This window comes from Euleptes europaea, chromosome 3 (assembly GCF_029931775.1).
Source record: "Euleptes europaea isolate rEulEur1 chromosome 3, rEulEur1.hap1, whole genome shotgun sequence".
NCBI lineage: Eukaryota > Metazoa > Chordata > Lepidosauria > Squamata > Sphaerodactylidae > Euleptes > Euleptes europaea.
This window is the reverse complement of record NC_079314.1, coordinates 12,363,396-12,390,469: the sequence shown is the minus strand read 5'-3', so window position 1 is coordinate 12,390,469 and position 27,074 is coordinate 12,363,396. Positions and strand designations below refer to the sequence as shown.

The following is a 27,074-nucleotide window of genomic DNA, read 5'->3' as shown; positions in this document are numbered from 1 at the left end:
GGGGAGCCTGAAACAAATGTCTTCACTAAAAAAAGGGGTCCCCAACATCATGCCCATGAGCACCATGGCACATGCCAACACCTTTCTTGGGGACATTTTGTGGCAGAGCCCACCACCCTATGTCTGAATTCCAAATATGCTCACAGGCTCAGAAAGATTGGGGACCCCTGCCCTAGGAGGTGCCAACTCTGCCCTCAGATCTACTCCACAGACCAGGACCCCTGGCCTGGTATGCCATAAAGTCTAGGAGAAATGGAAGACTCAGAATGGTTATAATGGATACTCTAGGGGGGCTGCTCCCCCCCCCACCAACTTTGTCTTCCCCAGGCACCACCTTCAAATCTGCAGGAATCTCCCAAACTGGAGTGGGCAGCCCTACACTTTTCTGTGGTTCTTATATTAAAAAGGACATCTATGCAGCCTTCTGGAACTTATTGTTTCAGAGGGACTTTAATTTTTGGACTAAGAAAAAATAAGGTTCTTGTCTGCATATGGCTCTGTCTGGCTTATACTAGATACTGGGGCTTTAAGAATTCCATGTGAAGTGATGTACATATGGGGGGGATTAAACTTGTAAACTACTTTAAGCACCCTTTGGGTAGAAAAGTGGTTGATTACTAAACCACATAAGAACAAGGCAGTTGAAAATGCAGTCACCTAATTGGATTGTTACTGTAAAACCCCTCCACCTTCTTCCTGGAAGTGTGGACCTTAGAAGAGACGGGAGCTAAAACTCTGAACAAACAAATTTGCTTTCAGTTTTGCTGCTTGGCGGCAGACTTTGGCTCTTCCTTATCAGAAAACACAGCAAAGACCAGAGGAGTTTTAAAGGGGAGAAGGAGAGCCCAGACCCCAACCCAGCCTCCATCCACCCTCTGAGATTACAGGCTCTGACGGTTCTTCAGCCTCTCCAAGCCAACTTTGACCAGGAACGGTAAGCTGGTCTCTCTTTGCTATTCATCCCCCCCCTCTGCTTCACCTCTGTTTCAGCAGCTGCAGCTTCGATATCAGAACAGATACTCTTTCAAATACTAAGCTCTCTCTCTCTCTCTCTCTCTCTCTCTCTCTCTCTCTCTCTCTCTCTCTCTCTCTCTCTCGTGGGCACAAAGCAGATTTCAGCAAGGGCTACAAGGACAAAGAAACAAGCAATATCCCTTTCTTTTAAGTCCAGATCTGCCTTAGAGTCCAATTACCAAAGCAGCCGTTTTCTCCAGGTGAACTGATCTCTACTGGCTGGAGATCAGGTGTAACGGCAGGAGATCTCCAGCCACCACCTTGAGGTTGGCAACCCTATTTTTAACCCTGCTTGAAATTCAGAAAGTATCACTCCATCCACAAGGCCAAGAAGACTATCAGATGCCAAATGGCCAGCAAGATGGATACCTTATCTGTATTGGTCTCCTCCTTTGTGTATCTACAGAGGACCGGAAACAAGGATCCATGTTGATCTATTAACACATTACAGGAGCTGTGTTAAGTGTACATTTTCAGAGAATCAGATTCTTCTCCCAGCTTATATGCCACATCTGAAGAAATAAAAACAAAGAAACAAAAATGTTAAAACAGAGAAGCAAGTGGAGAATTTCCCTTTGGAAAAGGCAGAAACCAACCATGAGTCAAATCAGTGCTCTTAACTGAAGATTGGTTTTAGGTTCTAGAGTACCGGAACCTGTGCTAGATGCCGAGTCAAAAAAAGTCTGCGGCTTTTGCTAACAGAAACTGGTGTTTTGTAATGTTTACTGGTTTTGAAAGATAATGTAAATACATTATTATCAAAATATTACGTTCTTTATGTCAGGCAATTTGTTTATTTCTGGCACAAGGGAGTGGCCAGAGAAGCAAAATCCTGCAACTTTTTTGAAACTGCTTTTGCCTGTTCCTTCATAACCAGTTCATTTACTCAGGTTGCCGTCCCAGTTTCTGGCCTAGAACTTCACAGCAACAAAGAAAGACCGTAGGGTTGCCAGGTCCCTCTTCACCACCGGTGGGAGGTTTTGGGGGCAGAGCCTAAGGAGGGTGGGGTTTGGGGAGGGGAAGGACTTCAATGCCATAGAGTCCAATTGCCAAAGCAGCCATTTTCTCCAGGTGAACTGATCTCTATTGGCTGGAGATCAGTTGTAATAGCAGGAGATCTCCTGCCACCACCTGGAGGTTAGCAAAAAGCAAACATACAAACACAGCAACATAACCACTCCTGAATTTCGTGCAATATATATTAACACCGCTATATACTTATTCTATACAAAAACCTACGGAACATACATACAAAATGCATTACAACTACACAGTTAAACACAACGTGAACCACACAAACATATAATACCCAAAAACTTTGTCGGGCTTCCGCCCTCTTAAAAGCTATAGTGTCCAATTCTCCGTAGCCGTAAGCCGAAAAGAACTGCAAGCCGTGGGGTTTTCCTTACAGGCATCTTCAGCTAAATTGCAGATTCCTTAAGGATATTTAATTATCCAACTGATGAAACGATATGGCAAAACAGGCTTTACATGCACATTCTTACTCCGCGAATAACACAAGGCAGAACTCTCTTCACTTCCAAGGCTGGATAGCACTGAGTCGCTGAGTTTCTGACTCGGAGGCTCGCTGATCCACAGCCTTTCCCGACTCCGTGAAAAGAAATCAAATTAGTAACAAGAATCCGGTATTTCCAGTTTTGTTTTCTTCCTCAGACTCTATAGTTATTAATCTTTCTTGCTATAGCGGAGGATTCCCTGCCTGCTTGATTCTAGTGCAAAAATAGGAAGGAATGGTTTTCTTCCTCCATACGTTGAGATTTGTGTGGAGTCCCAAAGACAGCACAGTTGGTTCTTGAGGCAAACAGTTTCCTACGTGTTGTAAAAGGGTCTTCTTGCAATGAGGAGGGGTAGGAGAAAGCTTTTGCAGTATTAGGGATTTTCTGTGATGAGGGGCTGTCAACATCATATAAGGTTAAGAAACACTTGGCAGGTGTGGAGGTAGGAGTTACATTAGCTGTAGACATATTTTTTGCTTACGTGATTAAATTCTAGGGACCTCAAATGGGGTAACTGGTTGATTATTTAAAATACTGTTTTTTTGTTGCATCTAGTGTGACATTGCTCAAGGCCAAATGAGCAGTATCAATTAAAAAAAAATTCCTTGCCTGGGTACCCTTGCCCTTAGAAGTGAAGCAAGACGTGACTAAAGACAGGGTCTTTTCAGTGGTGGCACTTTCTCTGGACAGCTGTCCCCAGGGTTTCTGCATTTGCTAGTGTTCATACACACTGGGGGGGGGGAGAACTTATTTCCCCCATTTTCAGGTGAACTAAAAAGATTTGCGTTGCTCTAATTTGTTCTAATGTGCTACAAGAAACCAAAAAATCTTCTGGTAAGATTGTCTTCTGGTAAGCTGCTTTGGATGCGTTTCTTTTGGAAAAGCAGAGTATAAATATTTTATGAATAAAAATAGTAAAGTCTTAAAGCACCTGATGGGAGTTTGCATTTCTACCCAGTGTTAAGTAAATTGGTTCTCTCTCACACAGTTGAATCCAGATTGTCAGAGTAAAATGTGACAGAAGTATTATAAAGCAGGAGTTAACTATCACAATATTTGAATTTATTGTTCAGGTCAACTGAATCATCAAGGAGAGCCATGGGTGGGAACAATTCAACACCAGTGGTGAGCAGTGGACTTGAAGAGGAGAAGACTGCCAGGGAAGAAGGAAGTCTTCCAGATTTGACTGTGTCAGGAAAAACCACCCTTGACTTTGCCATCACAGGAATGACAGGTGCTGGTAAATCATCCCTTGTCAATGCCCTGCGGGGCCTGTCAGATTTTGAAGAGGAGGCAGCCAAAACTGATGTGATAGAAGGAACAAAAGAGCCAGAGGGTTATCAGCTCCCTGCCTTTCCAGATGTAACAATATGGGACCTTCCAGGAATTGGGACACCTGATTTTAAAGCCGAGGAATACCTAGAAAGGGTAAATTACAGCCAATATGATTTCTTCATCATTGTGGCTTCTAATCGCTTCACTGTCTATGACATCCATCTTTCCCGTGCACTTCAGAAAATGAAGAAGCGTTTCTACTATGTGCGCTCCAAAATGGACGACAGCATTAAGAGTGAAAAACTGAACCCAGAATTCAACGAGGAAGAAACCCTTCAACGAGTCAGGAATGATTGCCTTGATAATTTGGTGCAGGCTGCTGGTATTTTTTCTCCAGAGATTTTCCTCATCTCCAGTTGGTACCGGGATAAGTATGATTTTCCCCTTCTGCAAAGGACCTTGGTGAATGAAATCAAGGCTCTGAGGAGACGTGTCTTAAGACCAGCTGTGCCGCCAGAGGCAGAAGATAAGAGAGATGACAAGTATGTTTGGTTTGACCAGTTCTTGGTTTGGTTTTCTTTGCATATGAATAAAATGTGCATTTAAAAAATGTAGACCTCGCCTGAGGGTAGGGGGGAAGGGAGAACTATATGGATTAGAACTATTTTATGAACTATATGAACTATTTTGTGCCTTTACCTCAATTTTAAAAGCTGCACTGTATTTTTAAATATAGTTATAAGTATAGTAAGACAATTAAATATATTGTTTATATTTAGTATATATGAATATATTAAATAAATTTAAGGCCCACTCCTATATGGCAAAATAAACATCCCGTGTTCCTGTCTTTTCCCTCACCAGGGTTTAAACCCCCTGAGAGAGGAGATTCTGATTGGTGAAATGACCATGGGTGGAGGGAATAGTTAAGATTCTCTTTCCAAGCATGTGGCTCCAGTCCCCCTGGGGCTACATTTTAGGTTAAGAAAGACCCCACAACTAGTGTTCTAATCGCAGAACTGGAACATCACATCTCATTTTCATGCAGAACACTGATCACACATTTTCAGCTTCATTTTTTGAGGCATTTCAGTATTATGCAGAATGCATCAATAATCGTAGGATCTCTGTAGACCTGCCATAGATCTATCTATATTGAAGGGAACCTGGTGGCTGCATTGGATTGTTCTCCCCGTATGATCCCTTTTCTGCTGACATTTCTGAGAACAGCTGATGGCTGCTGTCACTGTTAGATTTATTGTTGCTCTTTACGATTGTCTTCTATCCTGCTATGCTGCTGCTACTTCTTGCCATTACCTGTTCTTAGGTTTAAAAGATTGCATTGTCTTCCAAGTTTTCAAAACTTTTATCTGTAACTGACCTTGAGTACTGTCTTAATAAACAGGTGTGAGTAGGAACTTCCTAAAACTTGCTAAATAAATTACATATTTCTTTTCGTTTCTTAGAGCAACCAAACCATCCAAAGGAAGTGGAATCAGTTTCTTCCTCCTCCCAAAAATCTTAAAAATTAACCTTGCAATGCTGAGGGATTCTCTGATGCAAAAAAATCTTGAAGAGGTGACAGAAGAAATGCATCAAGAATTGGAAGCGTTACAAAATGCCAGGCTTGACATTGCCATCACAGGAGTGACAGGTGCCGGTAAATCATCTCTTGTCAATGCCCTGCGGGGCATGACCGATTATGAAGAAGGTGCAGCGAAAGTTGGGATAACACAAACAACCATGGAGTGTCAAGCCTATCCACATCCCTTATTTCCAAAGGTAACCGTATGGGATCTACCAGGGATTGGGACCCCTGAATTTAGACCAGAGGACTACCTAAAGAAGGTCAATTTTAGCCAGTATGATTTCTTCATGATTGTCGCCTCGGAACGCTTCACTGAAAATGACGTCTTCCTGGCCCATGAAATTAAGAAGATGAAGAAGAAATTTTACTTTGTACGCTCCAAAATGGATAGCAGTATAGCTGCTGAAATGAGGAACCCAAACTTCAAAATGGACAAATCCATCCAGAAGATACAAAAATATTGCTGTGATAACTTGACAGAGGTAGGAGAATCCAATCCAAGGGTTTTTCTAATCACTACACGAGATTTGAATATGTATGATTTCCCTCATCTGCAAGAGGCCTTGGAAAACGATCTGGAAGACCTCAAGAGAGAAGCTTTAATTCTGGCTTTGCCAGTATTCTCAAGAAAAATCCTGGAAAAGAAAAAGGCTGCTATGGAAGGCTATATATGGAAACTAGCCCTTGTGTCTTGTGCCATTGGGGCAATTCCTGTCCCTGGCCTCTCGGTTTTTTGTGATATTGGTATCTTGGTAACAGGACTGATACTTTTCTACAAAGTCTTTGGCTTAGATGAAGATTCCCTCCGCAGAGTTGCAAATCTGGTTGGTAAAGATTATAAAATGTTGAAATCTGCTATTAGAAAGTCTCCAATGTCTGGCATGATAACTAAAGAATATTTAATCAGTATCTTGGCTCGGTCATGGTTGTGTACAACTGTGGCAGTAATAGAAATTATCTCATATTTTGTACCAGTGCTGGGCTCTTTGGTTGGAGGAATTTCTTCTTTTGCAACCACATTCTATATGCTGAGGAGTTTCCTGAATGACATTGTGGAAGATGCGGAGAACGTTCGGGCAAAAGCCGCGGAGCCTTGACCATGACATTATCCTGGCACAAAGAACCAAGTCACCGACTGGGAAAGAGTCCCAAGTGCAAAAGATGTGAATTATGCACAGGGCCAGAACTCTTGCTAACTACTAGCTCGTTCTTTGTGAACTTACTTCAGTTGCTTTGAACAGCAGCCCTTAGTCTGTGAAAAGATTTTCACCATATATCATCTGTAGCTGGCATACTAGCCAGGACAAATATAAGAAATGTTGATCTTTTATTTCTTTGATTGCAGTACGATTCTGGGCATTTAATTAATAAATCTAGCTTCTTATTCAAGTAAAGCATGTGTTCTTTTGATTTGGAGAGAGAGGGTTCTGCTTAAGATAAGTGGTAGAATTATAGGAAGGCAAGAAAGTATTGGATAATGATATATTACGAAATGCAAAAAATACTGAGAATATGTTTGTGTTGGTTCTCAAAAGCATGTTATTAAATGGCTTGCCAAGCAACATGGCTGGGGATACAGGGCGGGAGATTAATAAATAAATAAATAAACATGGCAAAAACATATTATGAATTATTTAAGAACATGGTGACAGCCACAAGAGTGATATAAGCAGGAAAGTGGAAAGCAGAGGAGTACCCAGATTTAACAGAATGGATAAACAAATTAGCAGAATATGCAACTATGGCAAAATGATATCTTTAATACATAATAGATCAACTTCTGAATTTTATGAAAAATTGAATGTATTCTTTAAGCATATAAAAATTGAGAATATAAACAGAGTATAAAAATCTTAGTAACAAATGTTTAAGAATAGTAAATGTATTATTACATAAGAAAATATAATGAGAGTTTAGGGATGTGTAAATCAAAGAAGTTAATAACTGAAATGTAATTTTAAAGTAAACTCCAATATAATGTAATAATCTTATTGGTTATGTTCATATGTTTATGTGTATATATTTGTATGTGTTTTGTTGAAAAATAAAATTTAAAGAAGCCTTTTACCATAGATCATCTGTAGCCAGCACAGCTACGGCAAATGTAAGAATTTTTGATCTTTTATTTCTTTGATTGCAATACCATTCTTGGCATTTAATTAATACATGTAGCTTCTTTTTAATTTTTTTTATTTTTCAATTACATCTTGTTACAAATTAATCATCCTTCTATTGATTGTAAAAACATTTAAAACTCCCCCTCCACCCTCCTCCATCTGGTATTAAATCGTTACTCCCCTTTGTATTACAATTTCTAATCCAACCTCACATATTTTTAGATTACTATATATTAACCTTCATTATTTTCATTACTTTCATTTATACAATATTAATTTTTATAGTGATCAATATGAACATTCATCTAATTTAAAAAATAATTTTTTATGATAATACTGTTATCTTCATCTTCTGGATTAGATCAATGTATAACCTTTACATTCCCCTATGTTTATTTCACAATATAATTTCCATGCCTCCCATTCTCCCACAAACTCCTCATTTTCCTTTTGATTTACCAACGCAATAAGTTTAGCCATTTCGGCCAATTCTAACATTTTTAATATCCAATCATTTTTATCTGGTATCTCTGCAATTTTCCATTTTGCTGCATATACCAATCATGCTGCTGTGGTGGCATATATCAAAAAAGATCTCTGAGTTAAAATAGATTCTGGTATCATACTTAACAACATCATTTCTGGTGTTTTAGGTATATTTCGCTGCAAGATCAATCTCAGTTCATTGTAAATCATATCCCAAAAATCCTTTGCCTTTTCACACGTCCACCAGGCATGGTAAAAAGAACCAATTTCATTTTTACATTTCCAACAATTCGGTTACATTGTTTTATACATTGTAGCCAATTTTTTTTGGTGTCAGGTACCATCTGTAGATAATCTTATATATATTTTCTCGTAGTTGTTGTGAAAAAATGGACTTCATATCTCGTGACTAAAGTCTTTCCTATCTACTCAATGGGATATCGTGACCCAAAGTCTGTGCCCATGTAATCATTGTAGGTTTAACTTGGTCTTGCTCCGTATATATAGTTAACAACAGTTTATACATCTTTGATATCAGATGATCATTTGTGTCTAACAAAGATTGTTGTAAAGACTATTTATCTTTTATAAAACCTATCTTCTGTCCTGGATGTATACTGAGTTTATTTGATGATATTGAAACCATGTCAAATGTTCTTTTAAGTCTTCATATTCCTTTAATGTACACGTATTGTGTTCCCATTTTAAAAGGTCTTGATATGTAAGAAATTGGGAAGGTCTCAATGGTCTCAAAGTCAACATTTCTTGTGAAGAAATCCATAAAGGTGTTTTGTTTTCAAAAAGATGTTTATAATTCAACCAAGTTTTTATTAAAGATGATCTAACAATATGGTGTTGAAATGTTGTATGTATCTTCAATTTATCACACCACACATAGCCATGCCACCCAAATCTGTTATCAAAACCTTCCAAATCCAATAAACATTAATTTTTCAGTTGAATCCAGTCTTTTAGCCATACGAACGCCAAGGCTTCAGCATACAATTTAAAATTAGGAAGAGAAAAACCTCCTCTTTCTTTGGAGTCCATCAAATATTTATAGGCAATTCTAGGTTTTTTCCCTTGCCAAACAAAATTCATCAATTTTGTTTCTCCACATATCAAAATATTTCTGTTGTGTGATTATTGGCAAATTTTGAAATAAAAACAGCAATCTTGACAATATATTCTTTTGTGTTACCGATATACGTCCCAGAAAGGAAAATTTTTTTATTGGACCATGAAATCATTTCCTTTTTTATCACCTCCCACAATTTAACATAATTGTTCATCATCAAGTCTTTATTTTTATTTGTAATCCAAGTACCCAAATATTTCACTTTGGTCGTTTTCTCCCATCCTGAAAGAGATACAAAGTTTTTTTGCTCCTTACTTGACAAATTTTTAAACAGTATTTGGGTTTTATCTTGATTGATCTTAAATCCCGAAAATCACCATATTGCTGTAATAAATCTAACAAAAAGTTAATAGATTGATTTGGGTCATTTAAAATCAACAATAAGTCATCCGCAAATGCTCTCAATTTAAATTCATGTTTGTTTATGTTCACACCATGAATAGCCTCTGTGTCCCATATTTTAGAACATAAAGTTTCTAGCATTAAAATGAAAAACAAAGGTGAAAGTGGGCAACCTTGTCTAGTTCCTTTCCGTACATCACAGTTGTTAGATATTGACTCATTTATTAAGATTTTGGCTTTCTGGGTCGAGTATATAGCATTAATTCCTGTTCAAAATCTATTTCCAAAGTTCATTTTTTCCAAAACTTTTTTCATATACTCCCAAGAAACCATATCAAAAGCTTTCTCCACATCTAAAAAAATAAAAGCAGCCTTATGTTGATTATTATGTTCATAATATTCCATCGCATCGAGTAACACTCTAAGGTTATCTTTAATCTGTCTTCCAGGAACAAAGCCCGCCTGATCTTCATGTATTAAATTTCTAATAAATTGTTTAAGTCTATTCGATAGTATTGGGGCATAAATTTTATAATCCACATTCAATAAAGAAATAGGCCTATAGTTGGTTACTTTCTCTGGATCTCTTCCTGTTTTATGAATTAGCGATATAAAAGCATTTGTCCATGTCTCTGGGGAGAATCCCGTATCTAATATGGTATTACAAACCATCATAAAAGGGTTTACTAAGAGTTCTTTAAATAACTTGTAAAACATTGCCGTAATCTCGTCTGAGCCTGGTGTCTTATCCGTTTTTTGTTTTGATATTGATTCTTCTAATTCTGCTTTTGTTATTGGAGCATCCATAATTTTTTGTTGATCAAGGGATAATTTAAGAATATTTATTAATTTTAATAAATTTTTAATATTTATCAATTTTTTCCTGAAATGTCTCTTTGGTACAGTTTTGTATAAAAAGATACAAATTCTTTCTGTATATCGATTGTTGTGAAAACCGGACCCTTTGCTGTCTGTATTTTCCCCAATAATCTTCCTTTGCACAGAGTCTCTCAATTGACTAGCCAAAAGTTTACCTGGGCAATTTGCATGTTGGAAATATCTTTGCTTCGCATATTTCATATTCTTATTCATTTCCTCAGTAACCGCTAAGTTAAGCTGGTGTTTAACCAGTTTAGTCTTTAACAAAATGTCCTTCCTCTGGGATTCTCGAGTTTCTAAAATCAATTGTTGCTCCAAGTTTTGTAACTCCCAGAGTATCTCATTTGTTTGCTGTAGTTGTTTCTTATTCCATGCAGTATTTTTCTGAATCATAAAGCCCCTCAATACCGCCTTAAAAGCACCCCAAATTATATTTAAATCAGTTTCACCATTCATATTTATCTCAAAAAAGTATTTGATTACCGTACGTAATTCAGATTTTATTTTTTCATCTCTCAAAAGTCTATCATTTAGTCTCCATCTAAATGCTTGCCTGTCATTCCATTCAAAAGAGACCGGATTATGATCTGAAAAAGTTCTTGGTATTATTTGTACCTTTCACAATTGTGTAAAGATAGACTTACTAGCCCATATCATGTCAATGCGGGAGTGTGTTTCATGTCTTGCTGAAAAAAAAGTATATTCCCTTGCTGATGTATTCATTGTTCTCCAAATGTCTTGTATTTTAAATTCCTCAATGATTTGAAAAAAGTCTTAGGGAGGCAGCCTTCCTTGTCATCTTTAGCTTTTGTCTTTTTATCACTCACAGTGTCTGTAACTCCATTAAAACCACCCATTAGCAATACCTGTTCTTCAGTATGTTGTAATAAAACATCATAAAGTTGTTTATAAAATTGTGCTTTTCCTTCATTGGGTGCATAGATCCCTACCACCAATGTCTTTTGACCTAATATTTTGGTTCTAATTATAAGAATTCTTCCTTCCTCATCCTTATATACAAGTTTAGGAGTCATTGAGGCATGCGCATATATAACCACTCCTTTAGTCTTTGTTTTAGATGAGGAAATAAAGGCATGTCCCAATGCATTTCTTTCTAAATACTTCTTGTCCTTTGAAATATGAATCTCTTGCAAACATATTAAGGAATACTTTTGTTTCTGTAGAAATTTAAAAATCCTTCCTCTCTTCACTTTTTCATTTAGTCCATTTACATTCCATGAAATTACTTTGACCATTTTGACTGAATTTACATAAATTTATGTTCCACCTGTCGCTCCTTTTGGTAAATCCTCGTCTTCTTCTTGAGATTGGTCTTCTCCCTGGTCTAATGAGAGATCAGTCAATTCCTTCCTGTATTTACACAGAAACTTCCCAACATCTTCCTTTGTAGTAACGACATATTTCACTTCTTTGTAGGTAAATGCAAGTCCTTGAGGTAAGAGCCATCTATATCTTATTCCATTTTTCCTCAGTGTTGATGCAAAATCCTTAAAAGTACTTCTCTTTGTCATCAAATGTCTAGGTATATGTTTGAGAAGTATTAATGGGTTGCCTTCCAAAACGATTGGATCTTTATAATGCAGTTGCATAATGATATCTTTCATTCTGACATCGTAAAAGGAAATCATGACATCTCTTGCCTTTGCCATTCTCATTCTTGAGGACAGAGGCATCCTGTAAATTCTGTTGATTGCTCGGTCCATCTCTTATTCCTCTATATGAAATAGGAAGCTAGTGCTTTCACCAGTGATTCTCTCATATCACCACAATCTTCAGGAAGGTTTCGTATATGTAGGTTGGTTTCCCTGACTTTCAAATCCATCATGACTAATTGATCTTTCGTGGCTTCTTCTTGTGTTTGCATCATTTCTAACTGCTTTTCATGGTTCTCTACTTTTTTCTTCACTTCCTTCTGTTCTTCCGACATTTTCTTAACCTATGCATCCATTGTCTTCATGACTGATTGTAATGATGTGACTTGTGCCTTTACCTCCTGTACTTCTTTTGTGACAGTATCCAGTTTGACAGCTAGCATCTTGGGGAGGATTGGGGAAGGTGGGATTTGGGGACCTCACCAGGGTATAATGGAGTAGACTCTACCCTCCTAAGCTGCCATTTCCTCCAGTGGAACTGATCTCTGTTGTCTGGAGTTTAGTTGTAATTCTGGGAGATCTCCACGTCCCAGGTGGAAGTTGGCAACCCACTGCTCAATTCAGAACTGGGAACCTGAACTTGCAGATCTCCCTGGAGGACAGACTCACACACATGTACCCTTTTCACAGCGTCTACTCATCAAGCAAACAGAGTGACCAGAAAACAAAAGCAGTAAGTGTAGTTCAGAAGTGGAATTGGCTACCTAGGGAGGTGGTGAGCTCCCCTTCACCTGCAGTCTTCAAGCAGTGGCTGGACAAACACTTGTCACGGATGCTTTAGGCTGATCCTGCATTGAGCAGGTGGTGGGACTAGATGGCCTGTATGGCCTAGGGTTGCCAAGTCCCTCTTTGACACCGGCGGGAGGTTTCGGGGCAGAGCCTGGGGAGAGCAGGGTTTGTGGAGGGGAGGGACTTCAATGTCATAGAGTCCAATTGCCAAAGCAGCCATTTTCTCCAGGTGAACTGATCTCTATCAGCTGGAGATCAATTGTAATAGGAGAACGCCAGCTAGTACCTGGAGGTTGGCAACAGTAGTATGGCCCCTTCCAGTTCTATGATTCTAAGAAACCTTTGGGTTCAGGATCTCTTTCTTGTTAATCAGCCAGAGCAGAGAGGAAGGGTAAACACAGCAGTGCTCTTGGAGAGCAAGAATGACCAACATGCTACTGTTTAGCTCAGCTGCCTCTTGAAAAAATATCCTGGTTTAGCAGCCACAGATAGGCCACAGTGGATCCTTTGTCTCCAAATCCTTGCTTGCTTTGGGAATACCCCCTCCTCCCACATCTAGGAACAGCGTGTTCTGAATGTCGATCCCTTCCAATACCAGGTCCAAATCATCATCACAAACAATTCACATTTTAAAAAATTGGTTTATTTTTAAATAATGTTTTGCAGGTACACTTGCTTTAAGAACCCTCTGAGTATAGAAATGGTTAATAAGTAAATAATAAAGGGAGGGTGAATGTGTAGTTGGAGTTGCAAACAAGAGGTATTCTGGTCCTTCCCAGAAGATCAATACCTACCTGAAAAAGAGACCGCAAATCCCCTCCGCCTTCTTCCTGGAAGGGTGGACCATACAAGAGAGTGGAGCTGAAACTCTGAACAAACAAATTTGCTTTCATTTTTGCTTTGGCAGAAAACGCAGCAAAGACCAGAGGGGTTTTAGAGGGGAGAAGGGGAGCCCACCAACCTAGGCAAGGCTCCATCCGCCCTGTGAATTTACAGGATCTGCCGATTCTTCAACCCCTCTCCAAGCCAACTTTGACCAGGAACGGTAAGCCGGTCTCTCTTTGCTATTCGTCCTCCTCTCCGCTTTTCATGTGTTTCAGTGGCTTCTGCTTAGTGGTTAGAACTGACACAGTTTTCTCTCTCTTTTTTTAATGTGGGTGAAAAGCAGATTTCACCAAGGGCTACAAGGACAATGCAGCAAGCAACAGCCTTTCCTTTTCTTCCTTTGAAATAATAAATCCAGCCGCGGTTCAGATCAGTCTTTGAACAGCCCTGCAGCAAGATTCACAGCCAAGCTGTCTGCTGTATCCAAGATTCAGTTTCAACAAAGTGTATTTTAAGAGTTTCTTACTGTTACTGGTTACTATCAATACCGGTCAAACAGGCAACCTTTTGAAAAACAAAGTGCTTTGTGCCTTTGGCATGCACAGCTAGAATAGCAGGCACATTTACACTTTCCATCACCACCAATGTTTGCCAGGGTGTGCATAACAGAAAGAAGCTCATGAAGATTTTGCCTTCCCTTCATCTAGATCAGGGGTCCCCAGTGTGGTGCCCATGGGTGCCATGGTTAAGGTTGCCAGCTCAGGGCTGGGAAATACCTGATGATTTGGAGCTTGAGGAGGGTGAGGTTTGGGGAGAGGCAGGACTTCAATGGAGTATAATGCCATAGAGTCCCCCTTCCAAAACAGCCATTTCCTCCAGGTGAACTGATCTCTTGTCACCTGGAATTCAGTTGTAATAGGGGGAGATCTCTAGCCACCACCTGGAAGTTGGCAACCCTGCTTGTGATGTAAGTTGGGTAGAGGGAGTTGGCAGCCCTAGTCTTACAGCCTTATTGGGTTAGAAAATGCAGAAAATATCTCCAGTTACTAGAGTTACCAATCTTGAAGTGGGGCCTGGAGTTCTCCTGATATTACAACCGATAATTCCAGGCTACAGAGATCAGATCTCCTGGAGGTAACGGCAGCTTTGGAGGGCAAACTCTATGGAAAGCCATAGATTCCCTCTTGTAATTCTCCCTCTACAAGCACTGCCTCCATATCTCCAGGAATTTTCTAAGCCAGGGGTCGGCAAACTCATTAGTCAAAAGAGCCAAATATCAACAGTACAACGATTGAGATTTCTTTTGAGAGCCAAATTTCTTAAACTTAAACTATATAGGTAGGTACACTGTTTATTAACTTAATAAACTTTAATTAAAGTTTTAAGTCTTAATTAAACTATAGGTACACGGAATAAAACTTGATATCAAACTTAATAGTAATCTTATTTATTGATTAAAATTAAATTGTAAGTCCCTGCCATTTCCCCCTCTCTGTCTGGTCCTCGTCTGGAGGCCTGGTCTACCGCCATAAAAGCCTATCGGTAGACCTGGCCTCTGGCTGAGTCCCATTGGGAGGCCAGGTCTACCCATTGGCTTTCTTGGCAGTAGACCTGGCCTCCAGAGGCCCATAGAAGCCAATTGGTGGACCTGGCCTCTGAAGGGGAACTTTTTCCCCTCCTCGGAGTCCAGGTCTACCGCCAAGAAAGCCAATGGGTAGACATGGCCTCCCAATGGGACTCAGCCGGAGGCCAGGGCTACCAAAGGAATCCTGCCCCGCCCAACAGCTGATTGGCGGGGGGGCCAGGAACCGTCGAGCCGCCCGCCCAGCAATCACGTGGCTAGAGGGGAGGGGAGGCTTTAGCCTCCCAACCATTGAGGGCAAGGGAAAGAGGGACCCGGCCATTCTCCACAGCGGGGGGAGGGGAGAGACAGCGTGCCCGCTCGCCTGCTCTCTTGCGATCGCTCTCTCTCTTTCTCTCTCTCAGGCGCACCGGCTCCGCAGTCGGCGCAAGCGGGTGCTAGAGCAGGGGCTCCGAACCAAGTTCAGAGAGCCGCACTCAATGGGCCAAAGAGCCGCATGTGGCTCAGAAGCCGCAGTTTGCAGACCCTGTTCTAAGCCATAGCTGGCCACCCTACCAGTTATAAAGAACCATGTTAGGATAGAAAAAAGGCAGAAACCAGCAGAGTCTATCTTATCTTAACTGGAGGTTGGTTTTAAGTTCAACTGTAGGGTTGCCAACCTCCAAGTGGTTATTGGAATTCTCAAGCACTTATGGCAAAAAATACAGACAAAATTATGCTGCTACCAATATATTGTACATACAAGCACAAAACACAAATAAAGCAAATTACAATTGATGCATTAACATGCTAATACATGTGTATATTCCATCTGGAGTTGCATCAACGGCCCGTGCGACTTTAAGTCCTTGCAGCTAGATGGTAAAAGCCAAACTTAAAGTCCTTGAAGCTGTGTGGTGAAAGCCAAAATAGGTCTCCGGTAAGTATCCCATTTCGCACTCGCTTTTTCATCATTGGCAGTCCACAGATACATTATCCTCAGAACTTTTGTTCTGTAAAAATGTGTAAGTGCTCATAATTAAACAGAAAATATCTATAAGGAGTTTCAAGGCATTCTTCAATAAATATAGGTCAATAAACATAATTACATACCCGAGTGAACAAGCTCATAGCTCCCTCGTAATGTTGGATGACGAATCTGAGTCATCTAACCAGTACTGCGTTACTCCTAATTTAAAGGGAATGTGTCTAGTTTCTAACAGGTGATGCTAATATCTAATTAAGGGCAAGCACAACCACAATTGTTACAATAATTCAAAATAAATTATATACAAGAATATCTCAAACAATCATCATTCAGGTATACACACAATGGGAATATATATACAATTTAAATTTTTTTTAAATAAAAAACTGGACAAGTCAAATCCTGTATTTAAGCCGTTAGGCGCCAACGTATCAAATACAAAGATGAATCTACTTTCTTGTTGGAGCAAAAGTCTATCGATGTCCTGATGCTGATACGGTTTACCTGGTATTGCCAGACCACGAAAAACTGCATTTCATGGTCTGCATGCTTAGCCTGGAGATAGTGTGCAGTGGGCGGCTCCTCTAAGTTCCTATTGCGCACGCGTGATCGGTGTTCACCGATTCTCAGTTTAATTTATCGTTTGGTTTTACCCGTGTATAAAAGACAGCACGGGCATCTAATTAAATAAACCACATTCTTGCTGTTACAATTGGAAAAGTGTTTCAAAACAAATTTAAAGCCTGTACGTGTGTCCACAAACTCTTTCACTGGTAGCACCTGCGCACATGCGACACATTCCCCACAACAGAAATGTCCGGTAGGTAAAGTGGTCTGGATAGGTATGTTGGTATCTGAATGAATAAGTCGATCCTTAAAGGACCAAGTGCGTTTTAAACCAAATAGGGGTGGTGATTCGCAGCCGGGAATGCCACTGACTAAATGCCAGTGTTTTTTAATTGCTTTCTGTGTGTGTCCCGTCAGTGGTGTGTATTGCAATGCCGCTGTGATTCCCCTTGTAACATCATCTTTCTTTCTATCTCCTAATAATTCTTTTCTCTGAATAACTTCTGCTCTCAATGCAGTCTTTTATACATGATAAACCAAACGATAAATTAAACTGAGAATCGGTGAACACCGATCACACATGCACAATGGGAACTTAGAGGCGCCGCTCACTGCACACTATCTCCAGGCTAAGCATGCAGACCACGAAATGCAGTTTTTCGTGGTCTGGCAATACCAGGGTAAACCATATCAGCATCAGGACATCGATAGACTTTTGCTCCAACAAGAAAGTAGATTCATCTTTTTATTTGATACGTTGGTATCAAACAGTGACCAAAGAAAGGCCCTTTTTGGTGGTGGCACTCTGGAAAGCTGTCCCCAGGGTGTCTGCATTCATTAGTGTTCATGCACACTTGGGGTGGGGGATCTTATTTTCCTCTTTTTGGAGTGACCTGAGTTCAGTGGTTTGTTTTTGTGTACTGTGTTCTTATCCTGCTACAATAAATCAATAAATCACTTCCATAGACTGTCTTCTGGTAAGATTGTCTTCGAGTAAATTGCTTTGGATGAAAGTTTATTTTGGAAAAGCAAGATATAAATATTTTATGAATAAAAATTGTAAAGATGCAATAAATCTGATAAGGGTCCATTTTTCTACCCCAGGAGGAATGTCTTAAGTAAATTGCCCCCCCCCCCCACAAACACAGCTGAATGCAGATTGTCAATGTGATGTGATCATTACGCAGCAGCAATTAACAATTACAGTATTTGAATTTATTTATCAGGTCAAGCGAATCACCAAGGAGAGCCATGGGTGGGAAAAGTTCGAAACCAGTGGTAAGCAGTGAACCTAAGAAGATCACCCTTGACATTGCCATCACAGGAATGACAGGGACTGGCAAATCATCCCTTGTCAATGCCCTGCGGGGCCTGTCAGATTTTGATGAGGAGGCAGCCGAAATTGGTGTGACACAAACGACAATGGAGCCAGTGGGTTATCCACACCCTGCCTTTCCAGACGTAACAATATGGGACCTTCCAGGAATTGGGACACCTCATTTTAAAGCTGAGGAATACCTAGAAATGATAAATTTCAACCAATATGATTTCTTCATAATCGTCGCTTCTAGTCGCTTTACTGTCTATGACATCCAGCTGTCCCATGCAATTCAGAAAATGAAGAAGCGGTTCTACTACGTGCGCTCCAGAATGGACAACAGTATTAACTGTGAAAAACTGAATCCAGACTTCAACGAGGAAGAAACCCTTCAACGAGTCAGGAAAGATTGCCTTGATAATTTGGTGGAAGCTGCTGGTATTTCTTCTCCACAGATTTTCCTCATCTCCAGTTGGTACTGGGATAAGTACGATTTCCCTCTCCTGCAAAGGACCTTTGAGAATGAAATCGAGGCTCTGAGGAGACGTGTCTTAAGACCAGCTGTGCCGCCAGACTCCGAAAATAAGAGAGATGACAAGTATGTTGGGTTTGAGCAGTTCTTGATTTGGTTTTCTTTGCATATGAATAAAATGTGCATTTTAAAAATGCAGACCTGATTTGGGTGGGGTTAGTGGAAAGCTACATGGGATAGAATCAACTATTTCATCTTGTGCTTTCACCTCAACCATGAGAGAGGAGAGTCTGATTGGTGAAATGACCATGGGTGGAGGGAATAGTTATGATACACCAGCGTGGTGTTGTGGTTAAGAGCGGTGGTTTGAAGCAGTGGACTCTGATCTGGAGAACCGGGTTTGATTCCCCACTCCTACACATGAAGCCAGCTGTGTGATCTTGGGCTAGTCACAGCTCTCTTAGAGCTCTCTCAGCCCCACCTACCTCACAGGGTGTCTGTTGTGGGGAGGGGAAAGGAAGGTGATTGTAAGCTTTAAGTGGTGGAGAAAGTGGGCATATAAAAAACTAACTCTTCTTCTCTTTCCTAGCATATTTGTTTTTTGTTTGTTTCTCAATGGGACTCAAACTGGATTACATAGCATACAATCAACAAGATGGGACATTCCATAAACAATGAAATAGGATTTGGGTTGTAGAACCAACTCGAAATCTAAAAAACAACAACACACACAACTGAAGCAAAGCATAAGTATTAACATGATAAATTAAATGATGCAAAATTACACAATAGGATCTGACCCAGAGCAAACTATACGCAGCTGTTCAGAACACAGTCCCCAATAATTTATCCAAGTAACTTTGTGAATCTTTTTGTACAGTGCTACCCTGTTGTCTGTGGAGAAAAGCCCTCTTGAATAATTCAGTTTTGCATAGTTTGTGGAAAGCCAGGAGAGTGGGAGCTTTCCTGACCTCCTCAGGCAGGCTGTTCCACAAGGTGGGGGCCACAACAGAAAAGGCATGTTTACGGGCAGTTGTTGACTTTGCCCATTTGCAGGTTGGCACCTGCAGAAGGCCTTACTTGAATGAGCACTTTAAAGTGGCCACATTTGGATGGCGAGCTATGAAGACTAGGCAAGCCTGGGTTGAACTTAATGGATGAGTGACTTTAATTATATTGACTGCAACTATATATCATATTTTAAAATCATGTTCTTAATGGCTCCTCCATGAGTGAGTGACTATTTTTATCAAATATTTTTTGGTGTATATAGTCATTATCCTGTTTCTACATATATATTTTTTATCTGCTGGTCTTGGACCGTATTAAAGTTGATTGATTGAATGAGCGAAGCTGTCGTGGCGGAGCCTAGGGGGAGAGATGCTCTGGCAGCTATGAGGGCCCAAGGCCACGAAGGGCTTTCTATGGGATAGCCAGCACTTTAAATGGTAACTGGTGGGCAGCCAGTGGAGTGACTGTAGAATGGGAGTGATGTGCATATTCCATCTGTGTTAAGTGACGTCAAGTTGCTTCCAACTCATGACGACCCTATGAATCAAAGTCCTCCAAAATGTCCTATCTTTGACAGCCTTGGTCAGATTTTGCAAACTGAGGGCTATGGCTTCCTTTGAGCCAATCCATCTCTTGCTGAGTCTTCCTCTTTTCCTGCTGCCCTCAACTTTTCCTAGCACGACTGTCTGTTCCAGTGATTCTTGTCTTCTCATAACGTGACCAAAGTACGATAGCTTCAGTTTAGTCATCTTAGCTTCTAGGGTCAGTTCAGGCTTGATTTGATCTATAACCCACTGATTTGTTTTTTTAGCAGTCTACGGTATCCGTAACACTCCCCTCCAACACCACATTTCAAAGGAATCTACATTCTTCCTGTCATCTTTCTTCATTGTCCAGCTTTCCCACCCATACACAGTAATAGGGAATACGATGGCATTAATTAATTTAATCTTGGTTGCCAGTGACACATCCTTACACTTCAGAATCTTTTCTAGCTCCTTCATGGCTGCCCTTCCCATCTAGCTCCCAATAATAGCCAAACTGCAGCATTCTGCACCAACTGGAGTTTCTGAATTGATTTTGAGAGGAGACCAATGTACAGTGCATTAGAGTAGTTTCAATGTCAACATGTCATAGATCTAGGTGACCAGGTCAGTCGTATCAAGGTAAGGGGCTATTTTTTTGAGCTAGGCTGAGTTGGAAGAAGGCCTTTTTTCTTTTCTTTTTTTTTTTGCAACTGCATGAACTTGCTTCACTAGCAATAATGTTGGGTCTAGTACAACTTGGTTCCCAAGTCTCTTGACTGAGACAGCAAGGGTCAGCTTAACCCCATCAAAAGTGGGTCGCATAAAGTCCTTCAAAACCTCTGCCTACCCAGCGAGCATTACTCCTGTCTTTCCAGGGTTTATTTTCAATTTGTTCATTCTTAGCCATTTAACCACAGCATCCAGGCAGTGCTTTAGGAACTCTACCGCAACATCAGGAAATTTGAAGAAGGATATGGTTAGCTGTGCATCATCTGCATATTGATGACAGGGATTTACATAAAAATTGATGAGCATGGGGAATAGGATTGTGTCCTAAAGAACCCCACAGTATATGTGGTACCAATCCCCCGTGGGCTGTTTTTAGTGTCAGAAAGAACTCACAACAAGCATTCCAATCCCAGAACGGGAACATCACATCTTGTTTTCATGCAGAAAACTGGTCAGCCAGAGTGGCGTAGTAGTTAAAAGCAGTGGACTCTAATCTGGAGAACCAGGTTTGATTCCCCACTCCTACACATGAAGCCAGCTGGGTGACCTTGGGCCAGTCACAGTTTGAACTCTCTCAGCCCCACCTACCTCACAAGGTGTTGTGGGGAGAGGAAGGGAAGGCGATTGTAAGCCACTTTGAGTCTCCTTAAAGGTCGAAAAAATCTGGGTATAAAAACCAACTCTTCATCTTCTTCAACACATTTTCCACTTCATCTTTTGATTCATGTCAATATTATGCAGAACATGATAACAATTGCAGGATCTCTGTAGACCTGCCATAGATCTATCAAACCTATTTTACTATGGAGGGCACCTGGTGCCTTCACTGAACTGTTTTCATGATATTCTGGTGACTTTTCTGATAATAGCTGATGACTGCTGTCCTCACTAGATTTATTGCTTTTCTTTACAATTGACATCTGTCCTGCTGTGCTACTCCTAGTTCTTGCCGTTATCTGTTTGTAGGTGAGGGTAGGGACTTCCTAAAACATCCTACATAAATTACATATTTCTTTTTGTTTCTTAGATCAACCAAACCATCCAAAGGAAGTGGAATCCGTTCCAAGCTCATTGAAAAGTTCTTAAAAATTGACCTTGCAAAGCTGAGGGATGCTGTGAGGCAAAGAAATTTCGAAGAGGTGACAGAGGAAATGCGTCAAGAATTGGATGCGTTACAAAACGTCAAGCTTGACATTGCCATCACAGGAGTGTCAGGTGCTGGTAAATCATCCCTTGTCAACGCCCTGCAGGGCATGTCCGATTATGAAGAAGGTGCAGCAAAGGTTGGGGTAACGCAAACGACCATGGAGTGTCACGCCTATCCACATCCTTTGTTTCCAAATGTAACCATATGGGATCTACCAGGGATTGGGACACCTGAATTTAGACCAGAGGATTATCTAAAGAAGGTCAACTTTAGCCAGTATGATTTCTTCATGATTGTTGCCTCAGAACGTTTCACTGAGAATGATGTCCTCCTGGCCCATGAAATTAAGAAAATGAAGAAGAAATTCTATTTTGTGCGCTCCCAAATGGATGTCAGTATAACCGCTGAAATGAGGGACCCAAAGTTCAATATGGACAGATCCCTTCAGAAGATACGAAAATACTGCTGTGATAACTTGACAGAGGTAGGAGAATCTAATCCAAGCGTTTTCCTCATCTCTAGGCGAAATTTGAATATGTATGATTTCCCAAATCTGCAACAGGCCATGGAAAATGACCTGGATGACTTCAAGAGACATGCTTTAATCCTGGCTCTGCCAGTTTTCTCAAGAGAAATTCTAAACAAGAAAAAGGCTGCCATGGAGGCTTTTATTTTGATAGCTGCCATTGTATCCTGTGTTTTTGGAGTGATTCCTGTCCCAGGACTCTCTTTGGCCTGTGATCTTGGCATCTTGGTAGGAGCACTGCTCCTTTTCTACAAAGTCTTTGGCTTGGATGAAGCGTCCCTTCGCCGAGTTGCGAAAGCGGTTGGCAAAGATTACCAAGTGCTGAAATCTGCTATCAAAAAGTGCCCAATGTCCAGTGAGATTACACCCAAATTTGTAGCTGGTCGCTTGGCCCAGGCAGTGATTTGGGCAACTCTGACAGGAATAGAACTGGCCTTGGATTGTGTACCCATACTGGGCTCTCTGTTTGGGGGCGTTAGTTCATTCATCACCACGTTCTTCATGCTTAGCAGCTTCCTGAAGGACATTGTGGAAGATGCAGAAAACGTTCGGGCAAAAGCCACTGAGCCTTGACAATTACGATATCCTCACATCAAGAACCATGACACTGATTTGGAAAGAAAGTCCCAGATGCAGAATGCGTGAATTGTGTACAGGACCACAACTCATGCAAGACAGAAAAAGGAAATGGGACATGAATTTCAGAGCAGAAGTTTATTTTTCTTTTAACTGATTCCCAAGATAATTGAACTTTCTAGTATGAAATAACCAAAAAAAATGCAGTCTAGATCAGGGGTGTCAAACATAAGGCCCATGGGCCAGATGCGACCCCTTGAGAGCTCTTATCCGGCCCGCGAGGCAGCCAAGGCAGCCCCACCACCCATTCTTGATCGGGCTGGTGAGGCATGGCCTTGCCCGATCAAGTGGCATTTATGTCATATCTGCCTCTCATAACAATTGAGTTCAACACCCCTGGTCTAGATGGTTCCATAACTGAAGCATCTTTTTCTAGGGTTGCCTGCCTCCAGACTACAGAGATCAGTTCCCCTGGAGAAAACAGCTTCTTTGGAGTGTGGACTCTATGGCATTACAGCCTACTGAGGTCCCTCTCCTCTCCAAACCTTTCCCTCTGCAGACTCCACTCCCAAAATCTCCTGGAATTTCCCAACCTAGAGATGGCAACCCCATCCTTTCCCCATTGCTGCTAGTCCAAATAGCTAATCAGGGCCTCTGAAGAATGGCAGACATGGCAAAAGGCTAATCAAAATGTTGTTTAAAAAATGCATGCTAGCTAATCATGAGCTCTTGTGATCTGGCTTCGCTTGCTTTGAACAGCAGCTCATTATCTGTGACCAGCTTTTACCATAGATCCTCTGCCTCCAGCATACTGGCCATGGCAAATATAAGAAATTTTGATCTTTTATTTCTTTAACTGCAATACTATTCTTTATATTTCAATAATAAACTTTACTTCCTATTCAAGTAAATTGTGTGCACTTTTGATTTGGAGGGTGGTGGTTTTACATAAGCCCTTCTCCCTTCCTACATTAACACCCCGGTTCTCTCAGCCAAGATGGGTTTGCAGGACCTCTAGGGAAAAGGGTGGTTGAAAACTCGCATCTGGCAGACTAGCTTCTCAGTTGGATCTCTCCCCAGTAATCTATGTCTGTCTGACTGTACTGTCACTAACTAGGAGGAAGCAGGTTTTGTTTTGGAGATGGATTGAGGGGGTAGATTCAGGTCCAGAGGAAATCCCATTTCACAAATTAATCCCTGGGATGCTGGGGAAAGGAGAGGGGTAAGGATTCTCTGAAGGACCCCAGGGACTTGACAAATGTCTCCACTAATTTATCTGGAGTGGACATTAGTTCATCTACCTGTGATTTCCTGGATCCTCCATAGATGTTTCAAAGAATTCGTATTGCAAGTGGGACTTGCACCAAACTGTTGTAGATTGTTCTTAGCTTGGGCCTTAACAACAACTACAACAATTACAACAACTATAATGATCATCATCTTCATTTATAGCCTGCCTCTCTCACCTAGACTCAAGGCAGATTAAAAATATTACAAACAAATTCAATCAAACAGTCTCGAATTAAAATAATACCAGTGCAGTGGGCTAGGATTGAAGAGTTAGAAAACAGTGCAAGGAAATAATTTTTAAAAACTGTCTAAGGCAAAAAAAAAAAAAAAGCCATGTACGCAAAGATAAACCTAAGGCAAAACAACTATCTCAGGATGCACCTGATGGATACATGCGATGTGAACCAGGTCAATTCCCCCAACCCATCTCACAGTCACATGTACTCTCAAGGACTCACCTTAAAAAAATGCTTCAACACTTGGTGTGGCTCCGATCACTGTGAGGGGGAGAATAGAGTTCCACCTTTCCTCTCTTGCCGTTTTCCCTAATGGAAATGGCTGGGGGGTGGGGTGTTTCCCCTTGATTACACGATCCCAGGACACGTACAGCGGCCCAAGGAAAAGGAAAGCTGCCCCCCCCCCCGGCTGTTTCTACTCGGGGAAACCAGCCTGGAAAAGCCCTGGATGGCAGCCACAGGGGGCTGGGGCAAAGTGGGTACAGGGGAAACAGCCACGCGGACACAACTCCATTCTCTAGTGGGCAGAAACACAGAAAATCTTTGCTGTATGGATGCTGCCACATTTGGTTATCTTCCATGCCAGAACTGCGGCCCTAATCCAAATTAGGTGCCCACCCATGGATACTTTTAAATAAAACTAAAGACATTGGGAGACACCAGATCCTTTTTTATCTTGAATCCCTTACAAGGTTATGCCTCCATTCTGAGTGAGCGTTACTTTTGTTCAGCGTTACTGTTGTGAGCATTACCTTTTGTTTAGGGAGGACCGACTGTGCCTATAGCAGTGATGGCGAACCTTTTAGAGACTGAGTGCCCAAACCGCAACCCAAAACCCACTTATTTATCGCAAAGTGCCAACACGGCAATTTAACCTGAATACTGAGGTTTTAGTTTAGAAAAAACAACTCATGCATTAACATATTTTGCCTTAAAAGACAAACACAATAACAGAGCTTTTAATGATACAAACAACTTTTTATTGAATGGTAAAAGTTTGCATTTGGCATGCTTTTGAATAATTAATGTGATTTTTGCTGTTGTGTGTCTTATCTCTCCCCCCCCCTCTGTGCAGAAGTCCCCTTTAGCCTTAGGACCGTACCCTATCTCTGCAGAGACTCGCTTGAGTGTTTCTAAACTAGCAGCATGAATTTTGACATGCAGCAATTCAATAAATACAGGAATATTTCATTTTGAAAAATATACTTGCTTATTCAGCATTTTTACTTTTTCAGCCTGACATTTGACTTTCTGTAGGAATTGGTGCTATATTAGGAGGCATGGTATGCAGAAGGCTGCTGCAGTGCAGGGCTGTTTTGACCTTTGAGGTAGGACTCATTGGGGCCAGGCCTGGCAGCAACCACTGGGCAATGTGATAACAGGGTTGTTGTGAGGATAAAAAGGAGGCCAGGAGAATGACGCAAGCTGCTTTGATCCCCACAGTAGAGAACAGCAGGGTATACATGAAGAGGTTTGTTGTATTTCCAGGACAACTCCAGGCCTCACCTGGAAGTTGGCAGCCCTGGCCAGACCCTCCTACACAACACTGAAGAGCTAGCAGTGTGAAGGGCAGGAACCCCAGCAGTCACCGGCCAAAGGGACAAAGCCGAATGCCTCGCCGACCGCGGCAGCCCAGGAGGACCCGGCGTCATGGCCGGGAAGGGAACACATGAACACATGAAGCCTGATACTGAATCAGACCCTGGGTCCATCAAAGTCAGTATTGTCTATTCAGACTGGCAGCGGCTCTCCAGGGTCTCAGGCAGGGGTCTTTCGCATCGCCTCCTTGCCCAGTCCTTTGAACTGGAGATGCTGGGGATTGAGCCTGGGACCTTCTGCATGCCAAGCAGAGGCTCTACCACTGAACCATGGCCCCTCCCAGAGCCCCCCAAGTGCATTTCCCTTTCTGAAACCGATCTAGGGTGAATGCACCCTTTCCCTTCTCTGCTCAGACCAAAGGTCACCCCCCACACACACACACCAAATCTTCCCAGCAAAAGGGATTTGCTCCTTGCCCACCAAGGGTCATCCCCCCCATGTCAGCTTCAGAAGGGAAGCCCCAAAGCCCCAGCCCCTCTCTCCTTTGAGAAAGAGCTCCCAAACTCCCCAGCCCCACCCCGTGCCCCCCAAGCATTGCCTCAGCACCCCTAGGCCAGGCCTTTGCCTATTTCCCCCCTCTCCCTTCCTGCTGCCCCAGAGGCATCGGCTCTCAACACCAAGTAGGAAACTGCCCAAGCTGCTACAGAGAAAGGGGGAAGGCAGGAGGGCCGGAGGGAGAAAATGCGGGGGGGGGGAGGGCAGCTAGAAAGTGCCCATGGGCATCTGGAAGCTGATGGGGAGAAAGGAAAAGGGGGGAGGAGTACACCAGGGGGGAGGGAATAGGGGAGGCCAGGCGGGCCAGGAGCATGTGAGGATAAGAGAGCATCTTGGGAGACCCAGATGTGGGGGGGGGGAGCGCGGAGGCAGGCAGATAGAGGGGGGTGGAGAGGAGGGAAGGGGCGAGGAGGAAAATGGATGGCAGAGGGGCCTGGAGGAGCAGAGAG

General features: G+C 41.7%; 2 protein-coding genes across 2 annotated transcripts; both read left to right on the top strand.

The window, feature by feature from the left end:
- The first annotated feature begins 3,629 nt into the window (after positions 1-3,629).
- On the top strand, positions 3,630-6,491 carry LOC130475597 (interferon-inducible GTPase 5-like). Its single transcript, XM_056847414.1, has 2 exons — positions 3,630-4,348; positions 5,273-6,491. Exons 1-2 carry the CDS (start codon positions 3,630-3,632, stop codon positions 6,489-6,491), a joined length of 1,938 nt encoding a protein of 645 aa, XP_056703392.1.
- An 11,459-nt stretch (positions 6,492-17,950) lies between these two features.
- Positions 17,951-23,002, top strand: LOC130475565 (interferon-inducible GTPase 5-like). Its single transcript, XM_056847374.1, has 2 exons — positions 17,951-18,615; positions 21,784-23,002. The coding sequence occupies exons 1-2, from the start codon at positions 17,951-17,953 to the stop codon at positions 23,000-23,002; spliced, it is 1,884 nt and encodes a 627-aa protein (XP_056703352.1).
- Positions 23,003-27,074: the final 4,072 nt, after the last annotated feature.